At 49.8% G+C, this 23479-nt stretch overlaps 1 protein-coding gene across 8 annotated transcripts in view; it reads right to left on the bottom strand.

The window, feature by feature from the left end:
• The window catches only part of STAT1 (signal transducer and activator of transcription 1), a 533280-nt gene that overhangs the window by 314974 nt on the left and 194827 nt on the right, over positions 1-23479 (bottom strand). For all 8 annotated transcript variants that reach the window (XM_069225879.1, XM_069225877.1, XM_069225884.1 and 5 more), the window contains one exon: positions 8716-8874. In XM_069225879.1, the coding sequence (XP_069081980.1) occupies positions 8716-8874 (159 nt within the window). The remainder of the gene's footprint in view (positions 1-8715; positions 8875-23479) is intronic.

The following is a 23479-nucleotide window of genomic DNA, read 5'->3' as shown; positions in this document are numbered from 1 at the left end:
GTAACTTTTGCTTAACACCTACATACGATTGCCTTTTGAGTTGTACTGTCCTAGTGTAGTCAGAAAAGAAGCGCATAGTGTGATTCTCGTAGGTAGGATCATCGTGTTTGCGTACTTCCTGTAGGATAATGTCATGATCCCTATAGTTGAGAATCTTGGCAATAATCGTTCTAGGGGGAGCTCCCGGTAGTGGCGGGGGTGTACGGCTCTATGTACTCGCTCCACCACAAACACCGACGATAGGGGTGCGGGTGGGCATTGTCTTTCTGATCCAATCCTCTAGGAAGGCCTCTGGGGCCATCTCCTCGGCTCCCTCCGGGAAGCCCACTTCTCGTAGATTACATCTCCTCACCCTCCCCTCCACATCTTCAGCCCTTCCATCAAGCTTGTGAATTTTAACTTCAAGGATGGCCACTGTGGCCTTCAGCTTATCAATGTCCGTCTGCATGCCAGTCACTTGCTTTTCAGTGGCCACCAAACGTTCTGTCACCACCCTTAAATCAGCTCTCAATAAGTTAACGTCTACCTGCCGTAGCGGCAATATGCACCTGTACCGCCTGTCCGGATGCCTCAATGGCCGCCAGGATCTGTGACCCGGTGGGCTCACCCACCTTTTCCATGGATCCAGAGGATTCTTTCTGTAGGCCCCCTCCTGTACCCTGGGCCGTGTACTGGTCCATCCTGGTCTGCTGTGCAACTTTGTTCGATCTGTCTTTACCCATATTGTACAAGGCCCACAGCACCGACCTCTGCTGATCTCTCAGGGTTCTGGTGATCGCGTCCGGGCAACAGGCCAACTGCCCGATCCCCCCCAAGTCGCTGCGCCCAAGCTCACTCTGAAGTCTCACTGTGTCCCAGCCGCCGGATAGGAGTGTCCGCTGCAGTGGCGCCACAAAGCACACCGAGCGGGGGCCATGCCAACGATCCAGGCTCTCTTGCGTCCTAGGGTGCTTCCCTGCTCAGCCAGTCAGCTCTGTAATCAACCTGCCATCCATCAATGTCTAGGCAGCAAAGGGGAGGGGGGCAAACAGCATCCTAAGCAACCGGCCCACTGACAGGGCCCCATCTGCCTCACAGAGCCTCCCAGCTTCCCCGTCCCAGCTCAGCACAGTGCCTCACATGTCTGTGATATCCGGGCAGAACACACCCCACGAGTGCCGATCGCCAGGCCAGGCGTACTGCACTTGCACGCCTGCGCTGCTCTCCGAGACTGCCGAGAGTCGAGAGACAAAGCTGGTCACCCTCAGCCCACCAGACACCCTACGCCAGGCTCCGTTGGATCAGGATACCCAGTACGGACACGTTAAACTCTGCCGGCCCAGTACACAGCTAAAATCGCAGCCGCCATGTTGGAGTCAGGCACTCACCATGAGTGCATCTCCGCGACTCTGTTGCCGGCGTTCGTGCCCTTCACCTGCACTCCACTCCGGTCACCATCCACTGAACTGCCGGGTCCGCGGGGCGGCAGGATGGTGGCGGATGTTGAAGCCGGGGCTGGGAGCACTCGACTAGTGCGTCCAGTCAGCCATCTTGTTGGCCACGCCCCCCACCGATTTAGCAATTTTAGTTTTGGAGCAGAGTTTTGGTTTTGGTGCCGAAGCTGTCGTCCTGGAGGGGATGGAGGCCAGGGAGGTTGACGGCACCAAAGCCTTTGGTTTTGAGTGATGTTTCGGCATAGAGCTGGAGGGCGGGGCATCTGAACTGGAATCTTTGTGTCGACCATGGCCTAGAGACAGTGGTTTTACAAAAGCCTCTTGTTGTGGAGGCATAAGTCGTTTGATGGATTTGACTCGAGGCTGAGGGGCAACGTACTTGCTGCGCCAGTCTTTATTGATATATCGGTAATGGCAAAGTCAAACTTGGGGTCTGACTCTGAGCTGGCCTCAACAGAAAAGGCCTCTTCTTCAGCCACCAAAGCCTCTGGTTGATGCTCATGTTCAACATCCTGGTGTTCAAAGATGTTGGGAGTGTGGTTGGCCCATCTGCACTGTATTTCTAGATGGCGTGCTCAACAAGACACAGCCATTTCTTGGAGCGAAAAGCCTGGCAGCTATCAGCTTCTCTGTGGTCGGGGGAGACACATTTTACAGACCTGGTGGTAGTCGGTCTTGGGGTATTTTGTGTAGCAACACGGGCAAAACTGAAACAGAGCACGTTCCATCACCGAGAGGGCATTGTTTAGAAAATGGAGCAGGAGAGGAAGATGGAATGCTCTGAAGGATGAGGACCTCAATGGGGCCCCAATGGAAACCGTGTCGACTGGATGGATAGTAGAGGTTTGTTCCACAAGGGAAAAAATGCCACCAGTAACAGAATCAACAGCAATAGGATAGGACCAAAAGAGAGATCTGACAGCGGTCTCGACTTGGAGCGTTAGCACACACGTCCGAACCCAATGGCGGAGAAAACCAAATCAAACAATGGAGTTGAAGCACATGCACTCGTGACTCAAAAGACTTTCTTAGAAGAAAAACAACTTGCACACATTCAGATCCAACACTAGATGACAGGAGTATGCAGAGCATGTGTATCTACAGCCACAGAAGCCTAGAACAGACTATTACCTTCAAACTCCGAAGGAACTTGTGACCAAAACCATCACCTTCTTGAACACCTGAGGGGCACTGGTAAGGCTGAAAGGGAGCATAGCATCAGAAAATACTCATGGCCTACCTTGAACCCCAGGTAGCACCTGTGGGCCTGCAGGACAGGGATATGGAAATAAGACCCCCCCACATGTACAATCCCACAATCCAATCTCCTGGATCCAAACAGACAGAACCAATGCCAGGGTGAGCAAATTGAAAAGAAAATTAAGGAGTCAAAAGTCAAAAACAGAGTGAAGACCTCCACCCTTTTTCAACTCTAAGTAAAACAGGAATAACTTCAAGTTCCGATCTCCAATGCCAGGACCCTCTGTATGGCTTCTTTCTAATGAAAGGACTTGGACAAGGGTACACCGGCTGACCTTCCACCAACTTGCCAGAAAACGCTGATCAACCTCCCTCATACATGTCCCACACACCACTGGAGTCGCTGCCGAGGCCCCTCCTTCTTGTACCTCCCCACCAAAGCTTGGAACAACCTCCCCCTCCACCTCTGAACCACACACTTCCTCCTCGACTTCAGGAAGAAGCTAAAGACCTGGCTTTTCGACGAGAGGCCGCCAAGTATGCAGCATCACACCTCAGAGCCTGGATACCCCTCAGGGTGATAAGCCACGCTCAACAAATACTGATTGATTGATAAAGATACAAAGATACAAGAGCTTGTAGAGCAGTTCTGAAGTCACTGTCTGAAAGAAACAGTTTCTCCTTCTTTAGTAGAGAGAGCTTGGACCAGTCTCCATTTTATATATACACAAGGCATTCTCTGATAGTGAGGTTGGTGTACAGGATGAATCAAAGTGACTTGGCAATCAGTTAAAGTTTGGTTTCAAAGCTATCAAGGTTCATGTCATTGAGATGGAGTGGTACTGTTTTTTGTTTGTTGTTCTTTGTGAATAACAGGAATGTAGACTTGCCTGGGTTGAGCTTCAGGTATGCACTAGACTTAAAGGTCTAGAAGATGTGCAGGCAGTATTATAAAAGGCAGAGGAAATTTGAAGTAGAGTTGTGCATCATCAGCATATTGGTGAAATTTGCTGCTGTTATCCGTAAGTAGGACACCAAGCAGCTCCATATAGCGAAGATGACAGGGGTATGGAGCCCTGAGGGACTCTGCAGAGAATTGCAATCTTTTGGGAATTGGGTTTGCCCATACAAACAAACTGGTGTCAATTAGAAAGCCAGGAGGAGAAGGGCATTGCTGGTGATTCTCATTTGAGATCCTAGAGTGCTTATAAGGGTGGGATGGTCAACTGTGTCGAAGGCAGCTGAAAGGACTGGCAACATCAGGAGGCAGGAGTCAACTTCATCTGTGATCAGGAAGGCATTATCTACTATGTGTAAATGGGAGAAACTGGGTTGTTGGTTGACTGCTGCTTGACCAGGGTTCACACCCCAATCACAATTCTTGTCAAGAGAAGGCACAAGAAAACCCCAAATTAACCTGTGTTCTCCCTCTAGTAGCTTGGCACAGAGCAGTAGTGTTTAGCTTGAAGGCAATGTGTAAAGTACTTGTCCAACACTTCAAACTGCAAAACAGTGAAACAACTCACAAAAATGACCCCACATCAGGTTAGAAAAAGTAGAAAATACTTTAATAAATAAGACAAAACCCACAAAAATCCAATAAAGTTAAGCTTTAGTTTTTTTAAAGAATAAACTCTAAAACAACCCTGAGAAGCAAGAAGCACCAACTTTGGATATTTGGTTGCACTGGACCAGGGAAAAGTCAAAAGTTCGGGCAGACCACGATGAAGTGCGCACCGGCTACAGGAACCCAGTTAGGCCAGCTGAACCAAAGTACCTTAAATCCTGGTGGAGCATTGTATGGGTACAAAGCAAAAATGCATTGCGCAGCCGTGGAGGTGCTTTGGTTCCGAGATGCGGTGAGACTGCAGTGTGAGATCATAATATGCCGACTCAAGGATACTATCGACGAGACTTGAGTTGTGAAGACCAGTGTCGAGGATGTGTGGCACAGTTGAGACGATGTGTTGGTTCCAATCCACGCAGTGGCCGCGATGCAGAGGTTCGGTAGCAGCATCGAGGCTGCTGTTGACGAGAAATGCGAGAAGCTTGCGCCAGATAAAGCATTGTACAGTGGTGGTTCTGAAGGAGATGCGCCAGTCCCAAGATTTGGCAATGCGGGTCTGCTGCAACAGCTCAGACTCATACATTAGAGGTGATGCGCTAGTTCGGCTCCACGCAACAGCTGTGATGTATCAGCTCTGCTCCCATAGAAGAGGATGTGTCAATTCCACTGAAGCAAGCTCCTTAGGCCCACTTCCAAGGGTCCAGGACCTTGGTAGCACCACTTGGCAAGGCAGACTCACAGATGGCAAAGTCCAGGTGCAGAAGCAGGGGGTGGTTGGAAGTCTTTTATGTCCCTGAGACTTCAGATTAGGAGGTCAGACAACTAGCCCTTGAAGTTAATTTGGGTTCTGGGTTGGAGGGATTCAAATCATGTCCTTCCCAACCTCAGGCAAGAAGGCAGCAGGCACAGGCCAGCACATCAAAACAGGAGTTCAGAAAACAGCAGGCTAGCAGCGTGGCAGGCCTTCAGCAACACAGCAGTCCTTCTTCCTGGCAGGGTATTCACAGGTCCAGAAGTGTACTGAAGTGGTGGTGTGTGAGGACGAGTTCTTACACCCAGTGTTCCATTTGATGTGGAGAGACTTAAAAGACAGGCCTTTGAAGTGCACAGATGTGGTACCCTTCCTCCCCTGGCTCCAGACTCAATACACAGGGTATTTAGCCCTTTGTGTCCAGCTCCTCCGTCTCACCCAGCCCAGGTTTGCCCATCAGGACACAGATGACCCATCATGTCACACCTAAGCTCCCTTTGTGTGTGGCTACCTTGGGGAAATACACAAAGCCCAGCTGGCTCCCTCCCCAGACAAGTGATCAGAGGCAGGAAGTATATTTGCCATCTGGCCAATTTCTCAGGATTAGGAGAAACTGCATGCTTAAAGAGAGGTATCTTAAAAATGCAGAAATTCTTAGCTGCAAGTTAACAGCAAAAGGCTACCCTAAGAAGCTTGTCAAAAATGCTATGGAAAGGGCGTGGTACACTCCACGTGAGTCACTGTTAACACCTAAACAAAAAAACAACATATGACATTTGACATGTGTACTTACCTTTAACCCAAAGGTTAATAGGGTAAAGAATATTATTCTCCACAAGTGGCATATACTGGCGCAATTTGACTTTTTTAAGCCTTGAGTTTCATTCAAAAGGTTCAAGAATCTAAAAGACTGGCTAGTATATGCCAAAAGAGTGGACCAACACCCAAATGACTTGCCCCAACGATTGGGTTTACCTCCCATCACCAGCCACTTTAAATGCCAACAATGCACAACCTGTAAATTAACTTCAGACTCAAAGTCTAACACTAAATGGCATAAATATCTGACAATCAGCATTTTCCAATTGCAAAACGAAAAATGTCATATATTGCTTATCTTACTCGTGCAAGAAAAACGGTCATAACAAGCTGTCTTCACCACATAAATGTCTTAAACATTCATCAGTATGGGTACATTTTTTGAACACGCAAGGCATGGTCACAATGGCAATGCATGCTGATGTGCTACAACTGCTGACAACCATTTGTTTCCACAGGTTACCGGGCAAACACTACACAGATTAGGATTGCAAGGGTTCCTTTATTGCCCGTGGTCGTCATTCATTGTTAAATATTAACATTTGAAGACTTACAATACTGCCTGCAAGGCTGTAGCACTGCTATAAACATAATATTTTCACTACTGATATACCCTCAAACGCCCCCCTGAGCTCCCAATTTTCTATGGTCAGAGACAGGAAGAAGATACCAGATGGCTAAAGCTAGAAAATGCCAACTTTCTAGAAGTGACATTTTCAGAATTGTGAGTTAAAATTCAACTTCGCCATAAATTAGGATTTTAAATTGTGATTCCAGAGACACCAAACACGAAAAATCTATCTCTTCCAGATTGTGAATTTCACTTACGAAGTGTAATAAGGTAATCCCATGTTTCCCTATGAGAGAGATAGGTCTGGCAGTAGTGGAAAATGAAATTAAGAGTTTTTCACAACCAATACATGTAAAACCTAAAATTTAATGTCCAACTTTTTAAAATACGCTGCACCCTGTCGTTGGGGCTGCCTAGGGCCTACCTTAGGGTTGACATGTATTAAAAAGGAAGGTTTGGGCCTGGCAAAAGGTGTACTTTCCCAGGTTGAAATGGCAGTTCAAACGCACACACAGGCTCTGCAATGGCAGGCCTGAGACGTGTTTAAATAGGTACTCAAGCGAGTGACACAAGGAGTGCTGCAGGCCCACTAGAAGGATTTAATTTAAAGGCCCTGGGCACATGCAGTGCACTTCACTAGGGACTCATAAGTAAATTAAATATGACAATTGGGAATGAGCCAATGTTACCATATTGTAGGGAAAGAGCACAGACGCTTCAGCAATGGTCAGCAGTGGTAAAGTGTGTAGAATCCTTAGGCCAGGAAAAACAAAGTCAGCAGAAACTGGAAGTCTAGAGGCAAAAAGTCAGGGGGAAATCATGCCAAGGATGCCAGGTCTAACTGTAAGGTAGTGATTTCTGTAGTGCATCATCATCTTTAGGCAGACTGGTAGTTATACAGAAGATGGTCAGCAATAATGGGTTCTTGAAGTTGAATACAGACTGCTTTTGATATTGTGCCTTTGCATTACAAAAATAGAAACCAAGGACTGTAAAGAGAACGCAGTCAGATCATGAAAGCACACATGGACTAACTTACAGTAAGAAATCCGAGAAATGGGCAAGGAATTGTTTTTATCATATTTATACAATAGGCTCAGAAAAGTACTTCTACATACTATTGCCTGTTTTGGAAATCAATGTGCCTCACAAGAGGTGTTTTAATTGCAAGGCATGAGAGACTTTTACACCACACAAATACATGTATGCATTACCTTTTATCTGTAAACGCATGGTGTATAGATATCAAACATTTTTATGCATTTATTTACCATTTTGTGTTTTATTCTGATGTTAGGATTTTCATGTGTGCCTGCCTAATAGTTTTTTGTGTTTGCATGGGACAGCTCAAAAATGGTTGTCCCTTTTTGTGAGGTCACGACAATTGCTCCACCCCACCCTCACTACTAGAGTGGCAGTGGCTATTCTCCTGCTGCTAGACCACTGCTTACACTTTCAGTTCATTCAGTATTCCTATGATGCTGCTGCATTTGGCTCCTTCTGGATGCTATGTACAAATCAGAGCCATCCCAGCAGCTTTTCTTCAGCTCGCTCCTGCTTGTTCTCTGGCTCTGGTCCTTTGCTTGGCTTTCCAGTAGTGACAACTGCTTTTTTGTTAACCCTCAACTTAAATTACCACCACCACATTACTATTCCCACCATTACCGTAACCACCACCTCCGTTACCACAACCACGAATACCACCACAGCCATTGCCTGCATTAAACAATAAAACTAATAATGTAACCATCACTACTGCCTACATTATATCCACCACCATTACCATTACTGTTACTGCAACATCTGTGCAAGCCTTTGTTTGTTATGTTAGAAAAATAATACTGACTTATAGGCTACGTTATTCAAACAGCAGACTTCTGAAATTTTTCTTTCATCAACCTGTATGGGGAATGCTGAAATGTGTACATTTTGAGGAAACCTAAACAGAGTACCTACAGAATAAGTTTAATAGCTAAGCACAGGACTATCATGTTTTGTGTGTATAGTATATCTCTCACGTTCAAAAAATTTGTAGGAATACACCTGCTCTTTTAAATGAATTCTAAGCAAGGTAGCTCATTCTATCCATTCTTCATAAAATACCTTTTCATATGGAATACAAGGAGCAATTGTACAATATGCCAAGATAGCTTTTCAGCTACCGAGCTGGACTGGCTTGTTCAGGCAAAATTAAAGAAATTGTTGATTTCAAACCCCAGTGACAGACAACTAAGACACAGATATAACCCATAACACAAGCATTATCCAAAATGTTAAAAATAAGAGGAGAACAATGACCTTCTAATGAAGACATAACAGGCACAGCACTGCCCACAGAAATGTTATGTTAAACCTAGTCAAAAATCAAAGTTACCTTTGTATAAGCTGTCGGAAAAGTCTGTTCGTTTGCTCCTGCAAGTTCTGTTTATGGTGTGTGATGGGATCTGGTTCATATGTAAACTTCTGTTCCAACTCTTCTAGTTTTTTTAGCTGCTGGCGGACCTGTTGCAGGCTTTCAGCCACAATGGTGAACCTACAATTGCACAAATATTTTATTGGTAATATAGCTCCGGAGTGGCTAATCAGCACTCATACATGCCTTGATTGATTAACAACTATTAAGAAGAGAAAATATTATCAGAAGAAACTGGATTGTAAATACGAAACAGCCAACAATGTACAACATTTCTAATGATCTGAGCTCCATCCCTTCGAACTGTATGGGAACAGCAGCAATTTAAATACTGTACTAGCAAACATGCATAATTTACAGACGTCTGGAGTGCTAGTGCATCCTCCAATGTTCCACCACTAATTGTGCTCTGTGCTTATTTCATCCTTAGTTGCATTACACTTGATGAGGAAGTGTAATATTAACCAGTGAAACAGAGTTTGGGTTGTAAATTCATGGAAATTAAAGACTAAGGGGGTCATTCTGACCCTGGCGGTAAAAGGCAGTTACCGCCGGTCAGAAGACCGCCAGAACACCGCCACGGCCGCGGTAACCCGCCAGGGTCATTCTGACCCACAACTGCCAAACCGCCAAAAACCCGACCTCGACTGCAGGCCGCCACATCAGCGGTCAGCGATAAACTGGAGATGACCAAACCTCCACCGCCACGCCAACAGAAATACGCCCATGCCATTACGACCCACGAATCCACGCGGCGGTCTTTCAACCGCGGTATCCCATTGGCGGTACACACCGCCGCGCTCAAAATACACACACCTTTACAAAACACTGCCACATTGGACAATTACAAATACACACACCTGATACACATACAAACACCACTCCCACACACCCAATACAATATAAAACACACACCCACATCACCCACAAACCCCTACAAATCGAAATTCAGAGACAAGGCGCAATACACAGAGAGAGAGCACAGGGAACGCAAACCACAACACACACAGGAACCCAACATCATTCCCCACACTACATCTACGCACAAAACACCACACACCACTACACTCATCACCACAAACACCACCCCACACCTCATCCACACCACCCCATGGCACCCCAAAGACACCCCAGGTTCTGGGACCAAGAACTCAGGGTCATGGTGGAGGAAATAATTAGGGTAGAGCCCCGGCTCTATGGCACACAGGTGCAGCACACCACAATAGCCAGGAAGGCGGAGCTATGGCAAAGGATCGTCGACAGGGTCAACACTGTGGGACAGCATCCCAGAAATCGGGAAGACATCCGAAAGCGCTGGAACAACCTACGGGGGAAGGTGCGGACGATGGTGTCAAGACACAACATCGCTGTGCAGAAGACTGGCGGCGGACCCCCACCCACTCCACCCGAATTCACAGCATGGGAGCAAGAGGTCTTGAACATCCTGCATCCTGAGGGCCTCGCTGGAGAAGGCGGAGGAATGGACTCTGGTAAGTCTAATCTCAACTACTTCACCCCCCCCCAACCACCAGCATGCCAACCCACACCCCCACCCTCACCCCCAACCCCCCAGCACATATCCTCCCTGCTAATGTCTCACCAGCACAACCCACCCAAACCAACACCAACCCCTGAATGCCAACACAAGCCATGGACACCCATCACCTAAGCATGACCACTGCACATACCCATCCCCCCCCCAACCACCCTCACAACTCCTCCCACAAGGGAATGCCAGCACTGGGGGACAAGGGCACCCACAAATCGCATGCCATGGCACACACAGAAGCAATAACCATACTCTTTTACCCCTGCAGGACCCGAACGCCAACACACCGGCCCGGAGGGTCCAGAAATGTCCATCCCACCCCCAGAACAGGCCCCCAGTGATGACAGCAGCTCTGTCGACCTAGAACCTGATGACCAGCCCAGACCATCGGGGACCTCTAGACAGTCGGTTCCCCTCAGGCAGCCACAGGCCACAGCAGATCTACCCCCCCTCTGGAAACCCCAGCACTGCACCCACCCAGCGGGCGCATGCCTCTGTCTCCAGGACAGGTCAAGCAGCGGTGTCTCTACCACTACAGGGCGCCCAGGGCAACCCACCACCCCAACAACAACAGGGACCTGGGGGCAGTGGTAGTGGGCACACCGTCCAGGGGACAGAGGCCCAGGAACAAAGGGGAACTGGGAGGGCTGCTGTGCGACAGAGGGAGGAGAGGCCTAGGGAACCCACTGTCCAAGAGGCCCTCACCACCATCATGGGAGCGTACCACCACTCCCAAGAGATGATGGCGACGGTCCTGGACAGGTTCCAGGAGATCCAGGCCATGCAGGAGGGCCAGTACATGGGGTTCCGGGAAGAACTGCGAAGCATCAGTTTCGCAATGGGTACAATCGTGGTGGCACTCAACCAGATTGTCACCACATTGCGGGACCATGTGGCCCCCCAAAGGGCCCCTGCCAATAGCATGGAGGAAGAACAGCCCACCACCTCCGCCGGCGCTAGTGCTCAGGAGGCCCCGACACAATAGCAACGGGCCACCCGGACCCCACCCCCTGCAGAACATGAACCACCCCGCAAGAAAGGCCTGAGACCTAGGAAGAAGACAGAGTAGGATGTCAAGACCCTCGCCATGCACAGATCCCCCCGGATGTCATCCCACTGTCCCACTTGTTCACCCTGTCCCCCTTGAACTGCCCCTGCTCCACCTTCCATAGGCATATGGACAATGCACCTGTGCGAACGAGAGTCTGGACTCTGCCATGGACATGCCTCCACCATCACCCATCACCCTTTTTGAACTATACACCAATTTTTGCACTTCAATAAACACAATTATTGCACAAAAACCATCAGGAGTCTGCTATTTTTTTTTTTAAACCAAATGTATTCGATATAACCAACCAAAAATGTCAAATTACATTGTGATGACAACATACCAGTGTCACACAGCGGTAGTCCATGGGGAAATAAACCAGAGGACACTCCGTGGGGACCAGATCACTGAAATAGGAAGGCAAATTCACAACAGAGTTACCATACATTGGGGTGAAAGGTCAGACAGTAGAGAGCCAGTACTGTTACAGATAAAATAAAATGCAGGAGTAGATTCTTACCTGTGTGTTACTGAAAATACTGCAGTATCACTCTGTCCCTGTTGTCTGTGTCGTCCTCTTCGTCTTCCTCCTCTTCACTCTCCGCAGGCTCCACAGCGGCCACAACCCCACCATCTGGACCATCCTCCTGCAGGAAAGGCACCTGGCGTCGCAAAGCCAGGTTGTGAAGCATGTAGCAGGCCACGATGATATGACACACCTTCTTTGGTGAGTACATTAGGGATCCACCTGTCATATGCAGGCACCTAAACCTGGCCTTCAGGAGGCCAAAGGTCCGCTCAATCACGCTCCTAGTACGCCCATGGGCCTCATTGTACCGTTCCTCTGCCCTTGTCCTGGGATTCCTCACTGGGGTCAATAGCCAAGGCAGGTTGGGGTAACCAGAGTCACCAATTAGCCACACACGCTGTCTCTGTAGCTGTTCCATCACATAAGGGATGCTGCTATTTCGCATGACGTACGCGTCATGCACTGACCCTGGGAACTTGGCATTTAAATGGGTGATGTACTGGTCAGCCAAACAGACCACCTGGACATTCATCGAATGATAACTTTTTCGGTTCCTGTACACCTGTTCATTGTCTTTTGGGGGGACCAAAGCCACATGGGTACCATCAATGGCACCAATGATATTGGGAATGTGTCCAAGGGCATAGAAATCACCCTTCACTGTATGCAAGTCACCCGCCTCAGGGAAAATGATGTAGCTCCGCATGTATTTCATCAGGGCAGACAACACTCTGGACAATACCTTGGAAAACATAGGCTGAGACATCCCAGATGAAATGGCCACTGTAGTTTGAAAGGATCCACTAGCCAAAAAATGGAGCACTGACAGCACCTGCACTAGAGGCGGAATCCCTGTGGGTTGGCGGATGGGTGACATCAGGTCTGGCTCCAGCTGGCCAAACAGTTCCTGTATAGTGGCACTGTTGAGTCTGTAGGTGAGTATGACATGTCGTTCTTCCATTGTCGACAGGTCTACCAGCGGTCTGTACATGGGAACATTCCTCCGTCTCCTCGCAAGTCCCAGCGGACGGTGCCTAGGAAGGACAACATGGAGCACAGAGTCAATCAACCCACAGGTAAGTTCCCACAGCCTGCACAGTACACTATTCTCTCTGGATTGAATGGCTTGTATGAGTGTCGATGCAAGGCCTAGCCATGTGTGACACAGTAGGAATTAAGCCATGTGGGCCCTTGAAATGGCGGCTGCCTGACCCGTGAAGTGTGACAATGTGAAGTGAGGTCATTGCGCTGGCGTGGCACGCCGTGGCGGTAGGCGGTCGAAGACCGCGGCGCAAAGCAGCATTGGTTAACATTGAACCCTATGGGTTTCAGGAGCCAATGACGATGTGCGCCGGCGGTCGCGGTACGCACCGCCGCGGTACGCACCGCCGCGGGCGTGACCGCCATTTTCTCTCTGCTTAATCACAAGAGACCTGAGCATCCACGGGAGAGGACCTATACTGCAAGTGCTGCTGTGACCTCGGTCTGGAAGTGACAATGGCTGCTGCGACTGGGGAAAGGGCCCCCACCTTCAGTTCCGAAGAGTTGGAGAAGCTCGTGGACGGGGTCCTCCACCAGTATGCGCTACTCTACGGTCCTCCAGACCAACAGGTGAGTACACGGGGGCCAATGCATAGTGGGCAATGCCTGTGATGAGTGGGGTGGATGTACGATGGAGGGGAGGGGAGCGAATTGCGAATGCATGGCACGACAGATGAGAGCATGTGCCACATGGCAAGTTTGGGGAGGGGGGGCCACTCACATCGAGCATGCAGAAAAGTGATGATGTTTCTTCTCCCCCCCTGTACATGTCACATAGGTCAGCGCCCATCAGAAGATCGATATTTGGCGTGCCATCGCCAAGGACGTCCGGGCCCTGGGGGTCCACAACAGACGGGGCACCCATTGCCGCAAAAGGTGGGAGGACATCCGCCGCGGAGCAGGAAGACCACCGAGGCTCTGCTGGGGATGGCCTCCCAACCTAGGAGGGGTGCCAGTCGTACCTTGACCCCCCTGATGTCCCGGATCCTGGAGGTGGCCTACCCAGATTTAGATGGGCGCAGTGGAGGTGCCTGGGTGGGGGAGGAGGGCTGTGGGTATCCATAGGCCAGGGCGATTTCTGTAGGCTAGGCCGCTCTGTGAGGTATAGTCCTGTGCCCCCGCCCCCCACCTCTGTAGGGTGCCTAGTAACGCTATTCATGGACCTGTGTATTCTGTGTGGGCAGTTGTCGCCCATAGGCTTGTAGGGCATGTCCCAGTGAATGAGTAGTGTACCCCAAGTGCGCAGCGTAGTGCAGGGGGCTTCTGTGTCTGTCCTCTCCGCCAACGGTGTCCCCAATGCATGCACTCAACTTGTCTTTATTTCTCCACCCCCCCCATTTTCTTTGTTTTTCTGTGAATGTGTGCATTAGCATCATCAGGCGGAGGAGAAGTGGCATCGGCGCAAGAGGGAGCTGCATCTCACATGGCCCCGGAGGGCCATGCAACCGACTCCGACATGACCAGTGAGACGGAGGGCGAGGGGGGCTCCACCACGGGTACCCGTGCAGACGTCAGTGACACCGACACGTCCTCCGATGGGAGCTCCCTTGCGGTGGCGGCAACATCCGTGCCCACCGATACTACAGGTACAGCCGCCACCCGGTGCACCAGCTCCGCCCTCCCAGCAGCCCCTCAGCGTATGCCCCGTGCCCGCTCACCCAGGAAGGTGGGCATCTCCTTCGCCCCAGGCACCTCAGGCCCTGCCCCAGTCACCCCTGCTGCCCTCAGTGAGGAGGTCATTGACCTCCTGAGGACCATCATTGTTGGGCAGTCTACCCTTTTGAATGCCATCCAGGGTGTGGAGAGGGAGGTGCATCAAAGCAATGCATACCTGGAGGGCCTTCATTCGGGTCAGGCTGCCCATCAGCGATCGTTCAACGCTCTGGCCTCAGCACTGACGGCAGCGATTGTCCCTGTCTCCAGCCTCCCTCTTCTAACTCCCTCCACCCAGTCCCACTCCCCTGTTCCTCTGCCTATCCCATCCACACCTACAGACCAGCCTGCACACACCTCAACACCCAAGGGAAGCTCATCCAGACATAAGCACCACAGAACACACAAGCATTCACACAAGCAACATACAGATGCAGACATGCCAACAGCCACTACCTCCTCTGTGTCCCCCACCTCCTCGTCTCCCTCCTCAGTCCCTGTGACGTCTACACTCACACCTGCATGCACACCACCATCAGCCAGTACACCCATCACCAGCACACCCTCCAGACCAGTCCGCACACGTGCAGTCACCACCCCCACTGCCATGTACACGTCCCCTGTGTCCTCTCCCAGTGTGTCTGTCACCCCCGCTTCCAACCCACACAAACGCAGGCAGGCACCCAACCAACAGCCATCCACCTCACGTCAGCCTCCAGCCCAAGCACCTGCACCCAAAGACACCAGACTTGACTCTCCTACAACCACATCCTCTTCCTCCACTCCCATACCCACTCCAGCTACCCTTCCCATTGCTCAGAAAAAACGATTCCTCTCTAAAGTGGACCTCTTTTCCTCACCTGACCCACCCCCTCCATCTCGTAAGAGTTCAGAAAACACCTCAGCCACCACCAGCCCAGCAACTCCCAAGAACGTCGTGCCTGGTTTTTGGAGTCCGCCCTTTCCTTGGGCAGGGACATCGGCCAGCAGCAAAGGCACAGCCAGCCCCCCCCTGGGAAGAGGAGCAAAAAACTTAAGGGCAGGCGCAACAGGCCTGATACGCCTGCCCCCAAGGAGGGTAGCCTTGCACCGTCACCTGCCACATCAGGTAAGGGAGCCAAGGGCCACGGAGAGTCTGCCAAGGAGGGCAAGGGCAGCAAAGCGCAAAAGGCAGGGAGCAGCCGACCTGGCCATGAGGGCCCCACCAGCCCCATTCCGGGGGTATCGAAGGAGACCCAGGGCCCCAGGACTCCATCACAGTAGGGCCCCGCAACGGAAAGGTCCGAGGCTGACTGAGCGGGAAGTATTGGCCAGGTGTGGTTCACTCGAAACACAAGACAGGCACCGCTGAACAGGGCCCGCCGTGAGGAGCACCGCTGAACAGGGCCCACCGTGAGAAGCACCGCTGAACAGGGCCCCGCCGTGAGAAGCACCGCTGAACAGGGCCCGCCGTGAGAAGCACCGCTGAACAGGGCCCGCCGTGAGAAGCACCGCTGAACAGGGCCCCGCCAAGACAGGCACGGCTGAACAGGGCCCCGCCAAGACAGACACCGCTGAACAGGGCCCCGCCAAGACAGGCACCGCTGAACAGGGCCTGCCGTGATGAGCACCGCTGAACAGGGCCCCGCCAAGACAGGCACCGCTGAACAGGGCCCGCTTGAGAAGCACCGCTGAACAGGGCCTGCCGTGAGAAGCACCGCTGAACAGGGCCCGCCGTGAGAAGCACCGCTGAACAGGGCCCCGCCAAGACAGGCACCGCTGAACAGGGCCCGCCGTGAGAAGCACCGCTGAACAGGGCCCCGCCGTGAGAAGCACCGCTGAACAGGGCCCGCCGTGAAGAGCACCGCTGAACAGGGCCCCGCCGTGAAGAGCACCGCTGAACAGGGCCCCGCCGTGAAGAGCACCGCTGAACAGGGCCCCGCCGTGAGAAGCACCGCTGAACAGGGTCCCGCCAAGACAGGCACCGCTGAACAGGGTCCCGCCAAGACAGGCACCGCTGAACAGGGCCCCGCCAAGACAGGCACCGCTGAACAGGGCCCGCCGTGAAGAGCACCGCTGAACAGGGCCCGCCGTGAAGAGCACCGCTGAACAGGGCCCCGCCAAGACAGGCACAGCTGAACAGGGCCCGCCGTGAGAAGCACCGCTGAACAGGGCCCCGCCAAGACAGGCACTGCTGAACAGGGCCGGCCGTGAAGAGCACCGCTGAACAGGGCCCCGCCAAGACAGGCAAGACAGGCACCGCTGAACAGGGCCCGCTGTGAGAAGCACCGCTGAACAGGGCCCCGCCGTGAGAAGCACCGCTGAACAGGGCCCCGCCAAGACAGGCACCGCTGAACAGGGCCCGCCGTGAAGAGCACCGCTGAACAGGGCCCCGCCGTGAGAAGCACCGCTGAACAGGGCCCCGCCGTGAGAAGCACCGCTGAACAGGGCCCCGCCAAGGCAGGCACCGCTGAACAGGGCCCCGCCAAGACAGGCACCGCTGAACAGGGCCCCGCCAAGACAGGCACCGCTGAACAGGGCCCGCCGTGAAGAGCACCGCTGAACAGGGCCCCGCCAAGACAGGCACCGCTGAACAGGGCCCGCCGTGAGAAGCACCGCTGAACAGGGCCCCGCTGTGAGGAGCACCGCTGAACAGGGCCGTCCTGTCAAGCACCGCTCCGCTGGGCCCTCCTGTCAAGCACCGCTCCGCTGGGCCCTCCTGTCAAGCACCGCTGGCCCATTGGCAGGCCCGGTTCTGTGTCGGGCAGGGCTTCACGAGGCACTCTGCCCACCATGCCTCCTCCATGACCAGTGGACTCTGTAATCCACCTGATGGACTGTGGCTTTGCACCCCCCAGGATGGCACAGTGGGCAATCCACCCACTTGTGAGACTTGAGAGACTGTGGCTTTGCACTCCCCAGGATGGCACAGTGGGCATGGAGGCCCTTCGTGGATCTGGCGTCGTGGACTCATGTGGCTGAGGTGCCCCCCCTTCCCTTCCCCCTGAGGTGCCAGTATTTTATTTTTGTGATGCCCCAGCAGTGTTCTCTCCAATGGACTCGATCTCGTGTGTGGGCTTTGCCCATGTGTTGCTGCACATTGGCCCACGGACATTTGAACTTTGCAAAACTGTGCCGGACTTTTGCTACTTGTAAATATATTATTCGAGATGTGTAAAAATTCTTTATATATTGCTTAGTCCGCTATACTTAATTATTGCTATAAAATAGTTCTATTTTTACAATCATTGCCTTTTGTCTTTGCATTTTTGTTTTGGGGGTTTGGGGTGTCACTCTGACTTTTTAATCTGCATTGGTGTGTAGGTATTTCGGTGGGGGTGAGGGTGGGGGTGGGTGTGTGGCGTATGTGTGTGCCCGTAACCTTTCCTCCTCCCCCCTCCCCTGTGTCGTAGGTGCAGTACTCACCGTTGTCGTCTGCGGCGACGTTCGTGATCCTGGAAGAAGAGCAGGAAGGCAATGGCTGGGAGGATGTCGAGTTCCAGTTCCATGCTGTACCGATTCCACGCGGAGTGTGTCGAGGTGAGCGTTTTCCATTGGAAATGTCTGTTTCCGCCGTGTTTTTATCAGCGGGGCTCCCGCCCCGGAAAAGGTGGCGGATTGGTGAGTCGTGATAGGGTGGGCGGTACATTGTCTGCCGCCTGGCTGTTGGCGGTGACCGCCGCGCTGTTTGTTTGTTCCGCCGTAGCGGTCGGAGTGTTAAAGCGGCGGCCTGTGTTGGCGGTTCCCGCCAGGGTCAGAATTCCATTTTTTGGACCGCCAGCCTGTTGGCGGGTTGGCCGCCGCTTTAACACTGACCGCCAGGGTCAAAATGACCCCCTAAGAGTACGGATGTTATAAAAAAGAATCATTTTGAAGAAAACAAGCTTTCTGAGCGTTAACTGAAATTTGGGAGCTTGAAATTGCATTTGAAGGGAAAAAAAATAATCCACTTCCTTGGAATGTATGTCATTTTTATAGTCCATTTTCATCTAATGCACACTCATCAGTCTAGTTGACTTATTTCTCATCAAGTAAATGCACTGGTATTTGCACTGCAATGAGTCAAATTTAATCTGCTTTAAATGGATAATACTAAATAACGTTTCAGACAAAATAGGGAGTATTGTCACAATTTAGGTCCTACTGGTAGTGAACCAAGCACTAGAGATAACAGTACATCTGGCACTAATACTACAATTAACTTCTCTATTGTGACTACTGTTGCTGGTAATACAATTGTTCTTAATAGTTCTACTACTAACATTACACTGCTAATGTAAGCTCTACCTACTAACAGCATCCCTACTACATAACTATTGGCACTGCAACAACTATTAGTGCCACTTCTAATGACCCAATTAATACTTTTAGCATTACTGCTAGTGCGTGAAAATGTTCTATGTTTCCGCCTAAATGTGAAATTATAGTGTTTTGCACTAAGGTGAATTTCATCAAATGCTAACGTATCAACAAATGTATCTGAATATGAGTTTCCTGCACACTCAGTCTACCTCATTTATGATTAGGCTGTCCTTACCAGAGCTTTCAATTATTTGACTAGACACAAGCAAAATCGCTGAACAATCAGTTTCATTGAAAGGAGGCGTTATCTAAATTAAAATAAATATAAAAACTGATTGCATTGCCGACAGATGGAAATGACAACCCAATTGATAATCTGACTATCTTTACTAAAAAGTGACATACCAGAGATGCCCCATGCTGTTGCAATTTTATAGCCTGCTAAAAAGGAAAACTGCTCAGCGGGCTGCCACACATGTACCGATTTATGTCATAAAAGGCATATCTATGAAAATGAACAATATTCATATGTAGGAATTCCAGTTTTCAATTTTATAACCTATGCCGCATCCTCAAAATGAATATTTGCTTCTCAGAAGAAATAGGAAAACACCAGTGTTTGCCTCACTTTTAATGCTTTGGTGCCTTTTGGTATCAGATAGTAGAAGAGTAGCCTCTACCTCTAGAAACCTGTCAGATATGTATGCTCCCGCTATGATGTACCCAGGCCATGCTAAGCCTCTTGATATGCAGTTGTGACATCCACAAATGAGCATGGTACATCTAACATGGCTTCAGCACATTGTTTAATACATGTTGCTATGTAGCTGGCAGCAGGTTCGTAGCTGAACTCCGAGAAGTGTATCACTTCAGGGCAAACGGCACCTTCATAATGTCATTCTCATTCACTGAGAGCGGAGCAGAGCTTTGCTTTCTGAAAGCTCATGTATTATGATATTGGTAACAAAGGTTACTTTTCATACAAATGTCTCCAGAACCATTTTCCGCTAATAAAACACGAAACTGTAATGAATATGTGCTCTCCCAGTTATTTTTCAAAATCAGCAATCAAATGGAAACCAATCAACAATCAATCAATAACCAACCTCATACATCAATTCTGTGAACCTTGTGGAAAGTCTACACTAATGCCACACACAGAAACAAAATATAAGGAAAATGTGACTTACTGTGTAAGCATCTCTTCCTGGCATGTAGTGTTTCTGCACACTCCTGTCATCTGGTGTTGGGCTCAGATGTGTGCACCCTGTTGTTCTTCAAGGAAGGCTTTGAGACTGAATCCTGTATGAACCTTGTAACTTAAACTTATGTACCAAATGTAACTTTGTTTTCTAGCATACCTTGGGAGTGTTCCTGACTCCAATCTATATACCAAGTGTAGTCTTGTATATAGTATATCTTGGAAGTTACATAAATCCAACCTATGTACTGAGTACAACCTTGAGAGTGTTTAGTAACTCCAATCTTGTTCAGAGTATAACCATGTTTCCAGTATTAACCTTGTTCTGAGCATAACCGTGTTTGAGTGTAAACTTGTTTGAGTATAACCTTGTTCTGAGCATTACCTTGTTTCAAGAGTAAACTATGTACAGAGTGTAACTTTGGTCAGTAACTTCAACCTATGTACACAGCATAACCTAGTTCAGAGAGTAACGTTGCTTCTAGCATAACTTGAGAGTTTGTTTAAGTTCCAACCTATGTACAGAGAGCAACCTTGTTTCCTGTATGCCTTGGGAGTGTTCCTGTCTGCATTCCATGTAATGAGTGTAACGTTCGGAATGACAGTAGCTCCAATCCATTTTTGGAGCTTACCCCAGGAGTTTCACAGGCTCCCATCAGTAATTCAAGTTCTTCTTCGAGAGTTCCACAAGATCCTCATCCAAGAATCTGATTATTCTGCTCTTGAAACTGCTGGCTTTTGAAGCACTGTGTTGTAAATTGTGTGGAAGCTTGTTGATGTATTTATGGTAATCGCCTCTTCTTGTTGTTCCCATTGTATTGCATCTTCACAAAACCAGAGATACTGGTCCTGCAAACATCTACTTTCACATACCCAGAAGGTCAAGAGAGTGAAGAATCCTGTTAAGCAGAGTAGCACCATCGCTGTTCAGAACCTGTACTGCAAGTTTCTTTTCTTCTTTTGTCCCTTCCCCCTCTAGAAGCCGGATCCTAGTGTACTGTCCCTGGGTCCTACGTCTTCCTGAGAGGGAGTGGAGGAACAGCACTGGCTCCAGTGTCGTCTCTGCTGTTGGATCCAGATGAGTGTGTGACAGAAGGTCAAGTCTCGGCCTTCCCACTGCTTAGACAACACGGATGATCAGATGTATGTTTTGGATCTGACCCAGACCCTGTCCAAGGAAATCCTGAAAGTTTTAGATCTAGTCAGGGCCTTACTGGACATGCAGTTTGCAGTTCACTCTGGCAAATTAAGAACTCAAGTAAATGCCTTCACTAACTGATGCGTTAATGCGGTCCATGTCACAGTTATTTGGGCTAAGCTACCCCTTGAACCTGGTGGATTGGTGGCTTTGCATGACAGTGGAGACCTTAAGAAGACAATGCTTTGTCTCCTGGATGAGCATACCCTTGTTCAGACCACTGATATCGAGTTGCAAAATTATAATCAGGGCAGTAAGAACCATTCTATTTATGTTAATGTTTTCAGTAAACTAGTCATGGGATTCCATGGCTTGCTGACAAAACAAAAACGTTTCCCTTTTATGGGGAATTGAGTACTGAGTTAACATACTTTGCAAAAGGCTCCTCAGACTGTTTCCATTTCAATGATTCAGATGTCAGGTTTGACCATAAAATAATGGAGCACAGAAAGAAATGTAAATTGTGTCTTTATTGCGGTGAGGGAATGCATTCCACCACAAGTGTACTGACAAACCGAAGATAATTCAGAGGGTTAGTGCTTTGGCTTCAGACATGATAACCTAAAAGAATTGAGTGCCCAGCTTACAGAGAGGTCTGTCAGTTGAACACAATTCTTGATCCAGACTTTCCTTACATGGCTGCTACCTCAAATAAAGATCCACAACCTATAATGCTTCCAGTCACCCTGATCATTTCACTCCAACTGAGGCTAAAGTTATCTATGCTCACTGCTTCTGGGCAACAAGAAATTTCCTAAATTTAACCTTAGCCAATTCGTTGCATGTTCCACAGGTTATCAAGAGCATAAAACTGTAGATGGCTCTGAGCTCTCTTCTGGGTTGACTGTATACCAAACTACAACACTATCATTACTAAGAGAGGAAGGGCACACAGAGACTTTGGCCTTTGATCTCATTGAAATACCTACTTTTGCCACTATATTAGTCCTCTCCGTGGTTGGAACCAGGTGAGTGTGTGACAGTCAAACCATCGAACCACGAATGGAGGAAGCGGAAAATCCTACACAAATATCCCTGACCAGTTCATCCATAGTGCATTGCCCATGGACTGCGAGTGTGGGTACCTGCAGGCGAAGCTTGGGCATTTTGCATTTTTAGCTTTTGCGAAGAGGTCTACTTTGGGAAACCTTCAACGGCAGAAGAACAGGAGGAGGAAATGTGGGTGGAGTTCCCACTCATGGACTTTTTGATGCATCCTGCTAAGTAGGTCTGCAACGTCATTGTCGACTCCCGGTAAGTACTTTGCCAGTCGATGGACTCTCTGGTGGAGTGCCCACCGCCTAATGTCCTGTGCTAATATCGATAGAAAATGGTGGTCATGATGTCTGTACAAATAACAACCATACTGTGCTGAATCTGAGAGATAAAAGATTTCAATGAGAGTTGAATGGCCAGCAGCTGTAGTAGGTTGATGTGGAAACCCTGTTGGTGGGGCATCCATATACAGTATACTATTAAATACTGTAAATGCACCCCCCCAACTGGTGAGAGAAGCATCTGTTGTGAGGTTGCTAGAGGAACTGGGTCGAGAAAGGGTCGGCCCTGCAACATATTGTTGCTTTTCCACCACTGCAGAGAGCAGTGGGTGTGGCCCCAGATCAATGCTAGATACTCCCAGTCACCCTCCACTAGAGACCACTGAGCAGCTAGGCACTCTTGCAATGGACACGAGCAACCTAACATGGGGACCCATAGCAATACAGAAGTTCATCATGCCGAGGAGGCTCATAACATTCCTCACCATTATTTGGCGATCTGGCTCAAAAAGGGATGATAGGAAAGCTTAGACTGGTTCATGGCTGGGATAGACTTTCACTGTGACTGAGTTAAGCATCGCCCATAAGAACGGCTCGATCTGAAGGGGCAGGAGGTGGTATTTTGCTGAACTGAGGGTGAACCTTACACCATATAAAAGGACTATGGTGGCCTGGGTGTGAGCCAAGTACTACTGTTTGGCTGTGCTCTTGATCAGCAAGCCATCCAAATAAGAGGATGTGGATGATGTTTCTCCTGAGATGAGAGTTTACCACATCAAGACACTTTGGGAACACCCTGGAGCCAGTAGTGACCCCGAAGCATAGCACTCTGAATTGGTAATGATGGCCACTTACAGGAACGGGAGGTACTAGCGGTGTGCAGGGTGGGTCATGATGTGAAAGTAGGGGGAACTTCAGATCAAGGCGGGTGGGGGGGGGTTGAGG

The sequence above is a fragment of the Pleurodeles waltl genome, chromosome 3_1 (genome assembly GCF_031143425.1).
Source record: "Pleurodeles waltl isolate 20211129_DDA chromosome 3_1, aPleWal1.hap1.20221129, whole genome shotgun sequence".
Taxonomy (NCBI): domain Eukaryota; kingdom Metazoa; phylum Chordata; class Amphibia; order Caudata; family Salamandridae; genus Pleurodeles; species Pleurodeles waltl.
The sequence above is the reverse complement of the archived record's forward strand: the minus strand, read 5'-3'. Positions and strand labels throughout refer to the sequence as shown.